Raw genomic sequence first — 12283 nt, forward strand, 5'->3', positions numbered from 1 at the left:
TATGGATGATGAGCAAATGTCAGGCATAAAGGAAACATGATGGATTATCCACGTATATGAAACCCAGTAAGAGGCAAAATTCACACATGTGATAGGTCAGCAATGTTTGCCTTTGAGAGGCTGCCTGGCTCTAGGTGGTCAGCTTGTAGGATGAGGGTTAGAGGTGCACTGTTCCATTTTCCATTTTAAAAATAACATGTACGTTTTCAGCACCCTGTCTCCCGTGTGATCTCTACTGCCTCTTCGGAGTTCTTCAGGGCATACTTGTTTTTCTGACCTCTGGGAGCACCCTTCACCTACAACAGTAATTATTAGCACTCTTCTGACCACTTTTGTCATTGAGATTTTCATTGAAATCTCTCTTGGGCTCATTGCCCCACAATTCTCTTTGTCATTGTGAATCCAATTTCTTTATTATCATTTTGGCAGAGGTTTTAATAAAAGAGAAGACAAATGCTTCTTTTCTATCTGCAGTCTTTGAACTGAAACATTTCTTTTGCAGGAATTTGACATAACAATGTGACATTATTATTCCCCGAGGCATACTAAGTGCTGGGAAGTGGCAATAATTCTCTTCTGGTTTGACAAAGGAAGCTTCTAAGTCTTTGTGTAATAGAGGATGTTGATTAAAACATTATTATCAGAGCAATAAAATGATCAACTAAAAATTGGAATTATAGACTGAGGTTTAAAATTACTTTCACAAGAAACATCAGTGTTTTCTGAAATTCAGATGCCTGAAAAGATTCACTATATATAACAATAATCAGGATAGATTTATACACAAAGATTCCTACACAAAGTAGGACCAGATATCCCAGGAGAAATGTTTGATATTCTTGTGATATTATAAATTTATACTGTTTCACGTCACTATTAACCACATCTTATCCTTTATAAACTAATTTTATAATGTAGGATAGCATTTCTCTTAACATCTATAGGGGGAGAACTGGTTTTTATATTTCTGATATTTTTTTTCCTCTTAGTTGTTAAGTATTTTCAAGGTTAAACTTTTATCCCATTGCTTTCCTTTTTTCTAAAATTGTTTTATTGGAGTATAGTTTATTCCATTGCTTTTCATTCCTTTGTTCACTCCATCTCAATTTTGTTTAAATTTAATTTTTTTTAATTACAAACATATTTCAGATATGTGAAGGTATCTTTATAATGGCTTTCATCCACACAGATTGGAATAGACTTTTTCAGTCCCACACTTAAGTCTTTCTTAACCTTCATACTTTCTTCATCATGTCTTTGCTTATTACTTCAATTCCATTTATTCTGTCTCTGCTCAGCCCTATTTACTTTATATATGTTAGTTTTCCCCAGCTTATTGTTCATATAAATCTTACAGCCTCCACAAGCATCTTGGAATCTTGATGACCATTTTCACTTGGTATCCTTCCTTCCTAGGACATCCACAGAAGACCAGTACAATGATGACAGACTTGTCTATGAGACTCTATTCAAACATTTCAAAAGACACAAGGTGGAGATTTCAAATGCAATAAAAAAGCCATTTCCTTTCTTTGAGTGCCTCCGGGACCGTGAACTCATCAGCAATAAAATGTATGATGTAAGTGATGTTTATTATGTCACTCTTTGGTAACCTGTCCCCATATGGAGTTATATTTTGATATCTTGGACCCAAACGTCAGGCACAACTAACTGACTAAGGAGTCTCCTATGAGTGGGGACTTTTTCAAGTATTGTTGCAGGTGTTACCATAAGGTAAAAAGGAAAAAGAGAATCAGTTGTCACCAGAGATAATCCCGCTTCTCACTGAAGGAAAGGTGCTTTGTCCTGCCCCCTGGAGTTGGGCTGAATAGCATAGCAAATGGGCTGAACCTGAAGCAGAGGTGCTCCATAGATGTATAATGCCTTGTAGGAACACGTAGAATATAACATAAACTGAGAATTAAAGGTAATTTTAATAAATTGATGTAAAACTTAAGTGAGTTAATTTAATAAAATAATAATTGACAGATATCATTTCAGTGGGCATCAATTTGAGTGCTTAGATCTGAGAACATTAAAATCTACAGGGAACTGATGTCCTATTGGGAAATTTGGGAATTGATGATTATTATTCTTTTGTTAGCAGTTCTCAGTTTTTAGGGCTTTTTTGTTTTGTTTTTTCTATTTCTCTTTCTTTTTTTGTGGTATTTCTGGAGTCTTGGAATTTGGGTTTGATTTTATCAATAGGCATTGCTGGACATACAGAGATTCAAGTCTTCTCTTTGCCGTGTGAATATACATTCTCTGTGGCCAAATTCACAAAAGGAGACAACTATCACAGGGTTTTCTTGAGTTCTTCCAGGCCAAGTCCATCCTGGGGAAAGGGTAAAGGTCATCCCTGGGACAGGACAGCTGCTCATCACCTCTTAGTCTATTCCTAAAACATCTGGCCAGGTTCCTAAAGGGCTACACATCATTTAACTTTGAACCCACTGTTATTCTTCAAAACTGCTCTTACTTATATGTAATATAGATGAAGGTGAAGAGAGATCTGTTTCACAAGTGAATGTTTTTGAGGAGGCAGGATTTACTTGTTTCACGTAGTATCTAAACAAATAAATAGAAATTCTAAAACTTTATGAGAAGATACCTGGGAAATTGGAAAACATTACCCATGAAATCACTTTCAAGGGCTCTTTTGTAACTTGAAAGTCTGTATTTATATTCTCTCCATTCAATATTTTTTTAAGGATTGTCAAGATTCTTGTAGAAACCTGGTCCCTGTACCAAGAGTGGCGTATAATGTTCTCAATGAACTGGAGAAGACATTTGACCTGCCACTTCTGGAAGCATTGTTCAGCGAGGTCAACAGGCAAGAATACCCTAATTTAAATCACATTTACAAGAGCTTCGAATTTGGTAATTGGGTTTATTATCTACCTTTTGACATCCAGGGCCACATTTTTTTTTTTTTTGACAAATATAAACTGAGAGCCTACATTGTTCCACAGGCAGTGCTGGGGCAAGATATAACAGTAGAGAAAATACAAATCGTGAACCTTCTCAAAGCTATGGTATAATAACTACAGTTCAACAACCACCTAGAGTAGAGGTCTGCTTAACTAGGCATTTAGACTCACAGGACAATCAGAGCCAAAGTGGCTTCAGATTTACTTAAAAGGACAAATGATAGGAAACCCAGCATCCCCACAGGGCAGCATCAGTTGCTCCTCTTCTGTGGGACTCCTTGTGGAGACCCACACAGCGGTCCACCAAGGTGACTACTACTCGCCTTGAGTGTCTGTGGATGTAGGCTGCACCCTGGCTTAGCAGCACCATGCCCATGTAACAGTGCTCAGTCATGTAACAGCACTATAGTCGTAACGTTCAGGAACCCTACTAGGGACAAACCAAGTTGTAAGTGTCACCACTTTGAAGGAAGACCAAAGCCTGCTTTGTAACCTGTAGATAGTCCTTCCCCATCCACATGCAATTTACCAGTCGTTTTTAACTCTAAACTAGGGCCAAACTAGGTATTAACTAGGTCGATGTTGGCCTAGTAGAAGAAAACCCACCTTCATCAGGTTTCCAAAGTAATGAGCCAGAAAGTTAACCCAAGGTCAAATTTACGCTTAAAGAAGGAGAATTGGTTTCGTTAACTCTTTCTCCACAAGGGGTGAAACAAACATTATTCAAATAATCACAAAACTAAAGGCTTAATTCTCAATTTTTTTCCTGGGAAAACATGATTTTTACTTTATTTTAAAAATAACTTTAATTTAATTTATTTTAAGAACTGCAAGAGTTAAGAGAATGCTCTTTATATATCTATATATAGATATATAGATATATAGATATTTAAACTTGACTGGGAAACTTTTTATTCCAACACAGTTTGGTGCCAGTGGAGTTCTCTAGATAAGGGATAAAAACATAAGAAGAATGTCAATGTGTCCTGAAGAGGGTAGGCACTATGCAATCAGGCATGGAGTGTGAAAGGACCTAGTGTGTCCTCATAGACAAATTCAATTTGTCTCAGAGAGTGAGAAGCAGAATGTGGAGCTGATTCATGAGAGATAAATTTGAAGAAAATTTTAGGAAGCTAGCCATATAAAACTAAGCAATTAAAACATTATTAGTAGGCAATAAAGAGATATCAACAGTTTTTATAAACAAGGAAAAAATTAAAAAGCATGTATAAAGCATGTGGTTTGTTGACTTGTGTCAGTAGTAACCCTATCTAATTAAAAACAAAATAATTTCAACAGCAGGTCAGTCCACTTTGAAATGAATAATAAATAAATAAAGGCAATTGTCAATATTATATTGGTAACCAGCATGTCCTGGGCCATGGGAACAGAGGGAATGGTGTATACTTGTACTGCCCACATCTCAGGGGCTCTGATTCTCTTCATGGACTGTAGGGACCCCCCCCTTTCCAGGTTCAGTGTGCACATCGCCTATATGTGGAGCTCCCTGAGCTGGGGTGCCCTTCACCTACACTTGTTCCCACCCACCTGCCCCTGGGAGATGGCAGCAGTTGCCTCCCCCACATTTTTGTCTACAGGAGCTGTGCATCAGCGACCCAAAGCCCAGAATCTGGGCGCTGTGGCCTGGGGTGCAGCACCCTCTCCTGCTGCTCAGTCCCATCTTCATCCCATGCTCAGAGCCCCCTGAGCCCCCATGGGACCACCTACATGCACACAGACCCCCTTCACCTTTCCCTTTGTTCTCCTCGAATCTTCCACCTGGTTTTGCCAGGGTCTGAGGCCAGGTCCTGGGGAGACAAAGCATCCGTGGCTCCCACTATTCCGTGCAACTCACCCCTGCAGGTCCTGCCCCAGGAGGAGCTCCTGCCACAGGCCCTGGAGCAGCAGGTTTCCCGACTCTGTGGGGTCACCTCCTCCCTGAACTCCCCACAGACATCCTCCCCACCTCCCTCCAGGCTTCCTAGTTTATTTCCTTCCTTCCATGTGTGCTGGGTCACCTACAGGCAGGTGCTGGGCTGGTGTCCCTCCCTCACCTGATTGGCGACCTCCCCAGCCCTGGGCAGGCCTGTGGGGAGATCCTCCAGTGCAGCTATCCGTGCTCCCTGCTCAGAGCTGCAGAGTGTCCTTCCTCTGTTCCTGGTGTCTGGGCCCCTGGGAGGTCTGTCTTGTTCCTCCAGGTGTCCTCTGCTTTGTGTCTTTGGGAAGCCCTCACCCTCCCTGCCCCGACCTTCCTCTTGTCTAGCAGCATCTTCAGAGCAGCTGGACTTTTTCTTTCATAGCTGTGGATCTCTCTGAGAGCCTAGCCCTTCCCCAGAGGAAATACCTATTTCTTCCTTTCAGTTTGAACAGTTCAGAAACACATTTCACTTCTATTATTTACTTTGATATATGCTTTTCCTGCCCATCCGCAAATTCTTTTACAAGAGTAACAGCATCATGATGTTTCCTTACATTGGAGTGGCTCCTTTGTGTGTGGGAAACATAGACTCTCTTGCTGGGAGTTCCCTTTTCTATCACAGGGATGATGGGGGAGCTTTACAAGGAGGATCAGAGGCACTGAGCTTGAGTGACCTGAGGCTTGGGAGTTGTTAACTGTGTAATTTCGAGGTGTTGTTCCTGGTCTCTGATGGGATCCCTGTTGCCTCCTTCTGTCTCCCTGTCTTCAGCGATCCAAGAGAAAATTAATTACCAAGAAAGTGATGAAGAAGAGGTGGACAACAGTCCTAATACCCAACTGAGCATTGAACAAGGTGATTGTAACCCAATAAACACTGATTCTCATCTGCAAAGAAGAAAAGGAGAAAGGGAACTCAGCCCTGAGTCCTGAGTGTATTTGGGGAATCAGGGAAGAAGTGTTAAGGACCAAGGAAAAGGCAGGGAGGGGTGTTTGCATGAGTGTCTAAGTAGAGGCCAAATCCTGGAGGAGTAGCTATGACAAGAGACCATTGGTTCAATAACCAAGACAAAGGGACAGAATCTCAGTGTGAGAGTAAACCAGATTTAAGCAGATTCGCTGTCAGGAAGTAACTGTGATTTAGAAAAGTCCCTGTAGGAAAAGATCCCATGTGAAGCTGTAAAGGGGCCATGGTCAAAATCAAATGATGGCGGAAGGGCTGATTTCAATGTGGGGGATGTTGTTCAAGAGCCCAGAGAGTCAAGGGGAAAGCCAGTCACACAGAGAGAGAAAAGAGGAAGTGGTAAAAAGATGGAAGGGAGGGTGTGGGTACTTTGAGTGAGAGAAGGAGGGAAATGAAAGAGAAGAAAGCATTAAAAGACACAATAGAAATAGCTGTGTTATTAACATCTCACTGGTTGAACATTTATGGGGACAGTTGTAGGTTTAGTGGTCAGGCTACCATTGGAGGTTGGCATTGCTTATGTGCCCATTTTACGGATAAGGAAATTAAAATCCAGAGGCTGTGTGTTTTGTTGGCCTAGGGTCAGATGAACAAGGGTGAACCCAGGCCTTCTGAATCCAGAGCCTGTGTGTGTGTGTGTGTGTGTGTGTGTGTGTGTGTTAATGGAAGTAAAAATTCACATAACATAAAATTAACCATTTTAAAGTGCATGGTTAATGATTTTTGGTGCATTCACAATATTGTGCAACCACTACCTCTGTCTGGTTGCAAAACATTCTGATCACCTCAGAAGGGAACTCCATATCACTCCCTGTGCCCCTCTTGCCTAGCCTCTGGCTACTACTCATCTCATTTCTGTCTCTTTGGATTTACCTATTCCAGACATTACACGTAAATGGAATCATATCAACATGCCCTTTATGTCTGGCTTCTTTCACACAGCTCAGTATTTTCAGGGTTCATCTATGTTGTGGCATGAATGTGGTTCTTCATTCCCTTTTCTTGGTGAAGAGCATTCCCTTGTATGGATATATTCATCACATGTTGCTTATTCATTCTTCAGTTAATGATGGGTGGTTTCTACCTTCTGGCTGGGACAGAGCCTGCATTCTTAACCCTGTACTGCCACTCTGGTATTCTAATGGAAAAGACAGAAGCATGAGACAAAAGGGAAATATATGCAGAGAAAGATATAGAAAAAAGAATACCAAGAATGGAAGGAGGTAGAGGAGAATTGGACATGGAATCCTCAAGGAAAGGCCAATGAGAAAGAACAGATATGTAGAGGGAGGGTGTAGAGGAAGAGGAGGTGGGGATGAGTCAGCAGGGCTATGTAGGACCGGAGTAATTCCACTGGTCGGGGAAAGCTCTGGGAACAAAGGCAGCTTCACTATGGCCATGGGAGTCAGGATAAGCTATCACCAGTTACTCAAGTGCTTCGAGTTGGACATGCAGTGAGGTGGTCTGGCTGAGACCCTTTTAGCCTGGGGTGCAGCTGACCCCTTTCCTCTACTCTGCCAGTTGGGGTCTGACTGCAAGGGTTGCATGGGATCTGTCAAGTCCACATGATCTTTGTATGGCTACCTGGAGGGGATCTTCAATTCTTGCTTTATAAAAAATGGGATTAGGGGAGAATGGCACAGAGAATACTTCAATTTCTGAAATGAACTTGCAATTTCTTCCCCCTAGGAACTGGTGAAAACTCTTATCGAAGCCTGACCTCGTCATGCCCCCAATCCTCATCTTACCACGGTCTGTTCCTGTTGACTGTATTCTGATCCTTTGTGTTCTTGTCCCATTCTGGAATGTGCTGAGATGTGGTGGGGCCGGTGGGGGGGGGGTTGCAGGGGTATGTGTGTTTTTTTAATCACTGATTGCCCAGAATTTCTGTCTTTACTTCTCAATTTCTGTAAGGAAGTCCTAGGGTGTTTGCCCTAGGATTCATTCCTTACCTTCCCCTGTTCTACTCTGCCCTCTATCTCTGGCCACTGGCCCCTGTGGACTTACTTGCTAGCTCCCTTTGTTGCTGGCTTCCTGCTGGGTTGCAGACATGGGACTCTAACAAGATATCAGAGAACAGGAAAAAGGGAGAACTTGGATATTTCCCCATCACTGCTTTTGTCTACAAATCTGAAAGTGGCTGTATCTCATCCATGATACCTCTTCCCACCAAGCAGGCCAGCCATGGGCCACCGTCTATCCAGTGACCCTGACCTCGGAGCACACCCTTGGTCCCTCCCACAGTGTCTTATTAAGTATTCTTCTGGTCACTGCATTCTTCTATTTGGACTTCAATTGTATTTATCAATTGTATAACCAACCCCTGGATGGAATTCCCTGTGCTGCAAAACCTTAGAGTGATTTGTATTTTCTTGTTGGACCCTGATTGATTCAGAGGGCAAATATCTATGAATTAAAACATGGTTTAGGTACAACCCCATCCGAAAATGGGCCCTTGGAGAACCTCTGTGAACCAGAGCAGATAAATGGAAACAGAACAGATATAACCAGTGACAAAAATGATGCACAAGAAGTCCAACAAGCAAATGAGGAGTATGCCCAAGAATCTGAGCCAGCAGGTAAGACTGATTGCCTGGGTTTGCCTGATTGTAGAGGCCTAAGCAGTCCTTGTTGGTGGCAGAGAATGGAGTCATGCTGAACTTAAGGAAACATCTATTAACAAAGAAGGGAAGCTCATGCAGATATAGAGAAGGCAAGAATGCAGCTTGATATATTGATGGGAGGAAGGAAATTAGGAAGTGTTAGCTTTTGCAAGCTACTTATTTTTTACTGGATTAGAAGCTGGTATTGGGTGAGATCGGAATTGCCAACTTCTACAATTTTCCTGCTGATAAAAATGCTAAGTGAACTAATTTGTACTGTTTAACTGAAAGAGCAATATTTGCCTACATGTAATGGAAAGTATACAAAATATGTTCCTGGTGCTTTTAAATTTTCTCAGTGTTGGAATACCTCTTATTGATAGAAAAGTTGCAGTGCTAGGGGCTGAAAATGTATTCTGACTTTAAGATCTTCAAAAGCTACTAAGAAAATTAAAGGAGTACACAGACAAATAAAATGCAAAGCAAAATAAGAAATATGGGCTGTGAGAGACATGGGTACATGCTATAGAAATTTAAAGAGAAAAAAAGATTGTTTCTGGCTAAGGAGCAAAGCAGAGAAAATCAGGACATGCTATGGTAGTATCAGTTTGCATACAGCCTCAGCAGAAGAAACTGGATATTAAGTTTAAAGAAACCCAAATTTGAAGAAAAAAGAAAAAGAAAATTTCACAGTATACATTTAAGTGTTGGGGCCCAGGGCAAGCTGCCCTAAAATGTGCCATTTAGGCATAAAGATTTTTTCGAGTTAAAATAAAAATGTAGCAGATGCAGGAAAGGTGCTCTGCCTTCTCCATAACTGCCTCGATATACCCTGGAAAGGAGAGCCTATTCCAGGAAGAGAAATACTAACAGAGACTCCGCTTTACCTAAGAAAGAACTTACCTGTATAATAGAATAATGTTACATGTTTTTCCAAACATCTCCTTTGACTTTCTTGCTAATGACTTTTCTCCCCTCTGTATCCTCAGGCCCCTATCCCTCTCCCAAGCTCATATAAGCTTCATGTTGTCTCATGATGTTTGTAATCCCATGTCCATGTGGATTCCCCATATGTATGCCTATTAAATTAGGTTTTCTTCAATTAAAAAAGAAAAAAGAAAAGAAGAGAAAAGGAGAAAAGAAAAGAAAAAAAGGAAAGGAAAGGAGAGGAGTGGAAAGGAAAGGAAGGGAAAGGAAAGGAAAGGAAAGGAAAGGAAAGGAAAGGAAAGGAAAGGAAAGGAAAGGAAAGGAAAGGAAAGGAAAAAGGAAAAAGGAAAAAGTTAGGAAGGATAAATGAAGAGACAAAGGGTAAAAAGTTACAGTGCCCCATGAGGGAAGAGAGACAGAAAGAAAAGTTCAAAGTAGTCAGGGAGAGCTTGATCACAGAATCACTGAAGCACCAACACTTTCATGGGGTGAAGGTTAAGGTGGCAATATATTACAGACAAGCTGTAAAGAGAAACATGAGAAGAAAAGAGAAGTCAAGTGCGGTGTAACAAAATGCAAATAGGCAGAACAGGGAGGGCTCTATAGGATCTCAGCTGTGGTCTTTTTTATCCTCAGAGTCCTGTGAACAAGAACCAATCCAAGTGAATAACGGAGACACAAGAGAAGACACACCCATCCCATTGCCCTGTGATGGAAAAAGTAATTATCACTTATCTTACCAATTTTCTAATTCTATCTTTGTTTTTCTATGAGAGCAAAAGCTTTCCTTTGTTCTCTGATACTAACCACCTCCCTGACCCTAACAATATCCAAGACCCACAGCCTTGTGCACAGCCTCTGGCTACTTCTAAGTCATGTGAGATGCAAGGGGGAAAGAGAGCTGAGCTCTTTGATGAAAGGCATGTTCCTGAGGAGAGAATACAGAGAGAGAAAATATTAAAAAAGTGAACCAAAGAACACCAAATGACAAAGTACAGGAACAACATGGACTTTAGATAAATTGACATAGAATCTAAACAGTACCATTTTGTGGAGTTGGTGAAAAGAAATAAGTTGCAACTTGCTTCTCAGAAGTTGTGACAGAAACATGGAAACCATGCATGATACTGCTGGTCAGATTTGCAAGTACAGAAGCTCTGGTGAAGGACTTTTAGAAAAAAAGTGGCAACTGGAGGGACTTGGAGTGGGGGGATAGTGACACAGGAGGAGAACTTTGGTGATAACTGGAATGCTTGAGATGAGAAAAATGAATAGAAAGACAAAAATCAATATAGAAGAGGCATACAGAAAGACACACTAATAATTAAGAAACAGAGATCAAGTAGGAGAAAGTAGGAAATGTAACAGAGAATGGATAAACTGAAAAATCTGGTAGGGGAGAGCAGGGCTAGTTCTAGGATGAGGCAAGGAGGTCCTAGGACACATGGAAAGAAAATCTTATTTTTGGTATCTTCTTGTCCCCTTGGCACCTCTTCAGACTCACTCTAGAACCTGCTGGATCCTAGGAGATAGTGATAAAGAATGTTGAGAAAAAGAGTATGAACAGAGAAATAGACAGAAGGAAATTAATACCAGTAAATAGAAAAAATAGGGAGGAGGCCTAAAGAGAATGAGTAGAGGATAGGTTAAGGGACCATGAGTGAAAAAGTGATAAGAGAGTGGACCAAATAAAGAGTGAGAAGACAAAAATGGAACATTGTTCCATTTGAAAAGATGATCACCAGAAAAAAGACACAGAGGGCTCTTCCTAATACCACTGAGAAGACATCATTAAGGTGTCTACAATTACCAAAATGACACTTTCACTCCCTCAGAAAAAAAATGGACCTCTACCCAAGCATCTCATGTCTCCATGGCTTCAGTCACCACCTGTGATCTGTGGATTCCTACACACACCTCTGCTCCAGAACTGTCTTCAAGATTCATTCCTTTAAGTGCCTGAAGACTTGTAATCAAAGATCTGAAAGTCATTTCTATTCAGAAGCTATATTAGTTACCTGTTGTTGTGTAAAAAACAGTCCTGAAATTCAGTGGATTAAAATAACCATTACTTTATTTGCCATTGCTGTCAATTCCAACTTCAAAATATGTCCAACCTGCCCATTTCTCTCCATGTCCAGGATGCTTACGCTAATTCAGATTCTCATCACTTCTCACTTCAAAGTAGAGGAACTTTCCTGCTGGCCTCCTCCCTCCTATCTTGCTTCCCTCAATCTGTTCTCCATACTTCAGCTCAATGAGCATTGCAAAAGTGCCAACCAGTTCATATGGCTTTCCTATTTAAACCTAGTGCCCTCTTGTGATCCTCAGCATGAGGTCAACATAACTTGGTGTGGAGTGTTGAAGGGTACCTCCCATACAGTTGCATAATCTCCCCCTGACACTCTCTTCCACCACATTCCCACCATACCAAATTCTGCTTGTTTACTTGAATTGTCAAGCTCTCTCAATTATATCTCTGCCTTTGCATTGTATACGGTTTGGTATATAGTTCCAAAGTTGAAAATACACATAGCTTGTGACTTGGCAATTACATTCCTCAGCTGAAACCAATAGAAATGCACACTATGTTCAAAAAGAGAAAAGAAACACACAGAAAAGCAGTATTATTCATAATAGCCAAAATCTTGAAACAGCAAGACCAATAATCCAAAAAAAAAAAGAATTTTTTTATGGTTTTATTTTTTCATCGCTTATTTCTACAATGGAATACTATACAGAAGTTAAAAAGCAAAATAAATACAGATGATTCTCACAAACATAATGTTGAGAAAGGAAGCCAAATCGTCTCCCTGCCCCCACCAAATGACAGAGACAGAGAAAGAACAAATGAGGGAAGGGACATAATTCAATTTATACAAACATGTATATTTTGGAAGGGGCAAAATTAATCATAAGTAGTATTAAAAGTCAGGATGAGGGG

The 12283-nt window shown here is 40.9% G+C and overlaps 1 protein-coding gene across 8 annotated transcripts in view; it reads left to right on the plus strand.

Moving 5' to 3' along the window:
• LOC116867736 (nuclear body protein SP140-like protein) overlaps window positions 1-12283 on the plus strand; it is an 87651-nt gene that overhangs the window by 24638 nt on the left and 50730 nt on the right. For 7 of the 8 annotated variants that reach the window (XM_032857448.1, XM_032857451.1, XM_032857449.1 and 4 more), the window contains exons 2-7: window positions 1417-1579; window positions 2712-2880; window positions 5618-5701; window positions 7499-7561; window positions 8239-8388; window positions 9976-10059. In XM_032857448.1, the coding sequence (XP_032713339.1) occupies window positions 1417-1579; window positions 2712-2880; window positions 5618-5701; window positions 7499-7561; window positions 8239-8388; window positions 9976-10059 (713 nt within the window). The remainder of the gene's footprint in view (window positions 1-1416; window positions 1580-2711; window positions 2881-5617; window positions 5702-7498; window positions 7562-8238; window positions 8389-9975; window positions 10060-12283) is intronic. The other variant, XM_032857453.1, reaches the window with a different exon arrangement.

Source organism: Lontra canadensis, unplaced genomic scaffold, assembly GCF_010015895.1.
Source record: "Lontra canadensis isolate GAN:19392208 unplaced genomic scaffold, GSC_riverotter_1.0 scaffold13, whole genome shotgun sequence".
Taxonomy (NCBI): Eukaryota; Metazoa; Chordata; class Mammalia; order Carnivora; family Mustelidae; genus Lontra; species Lontra canadensis.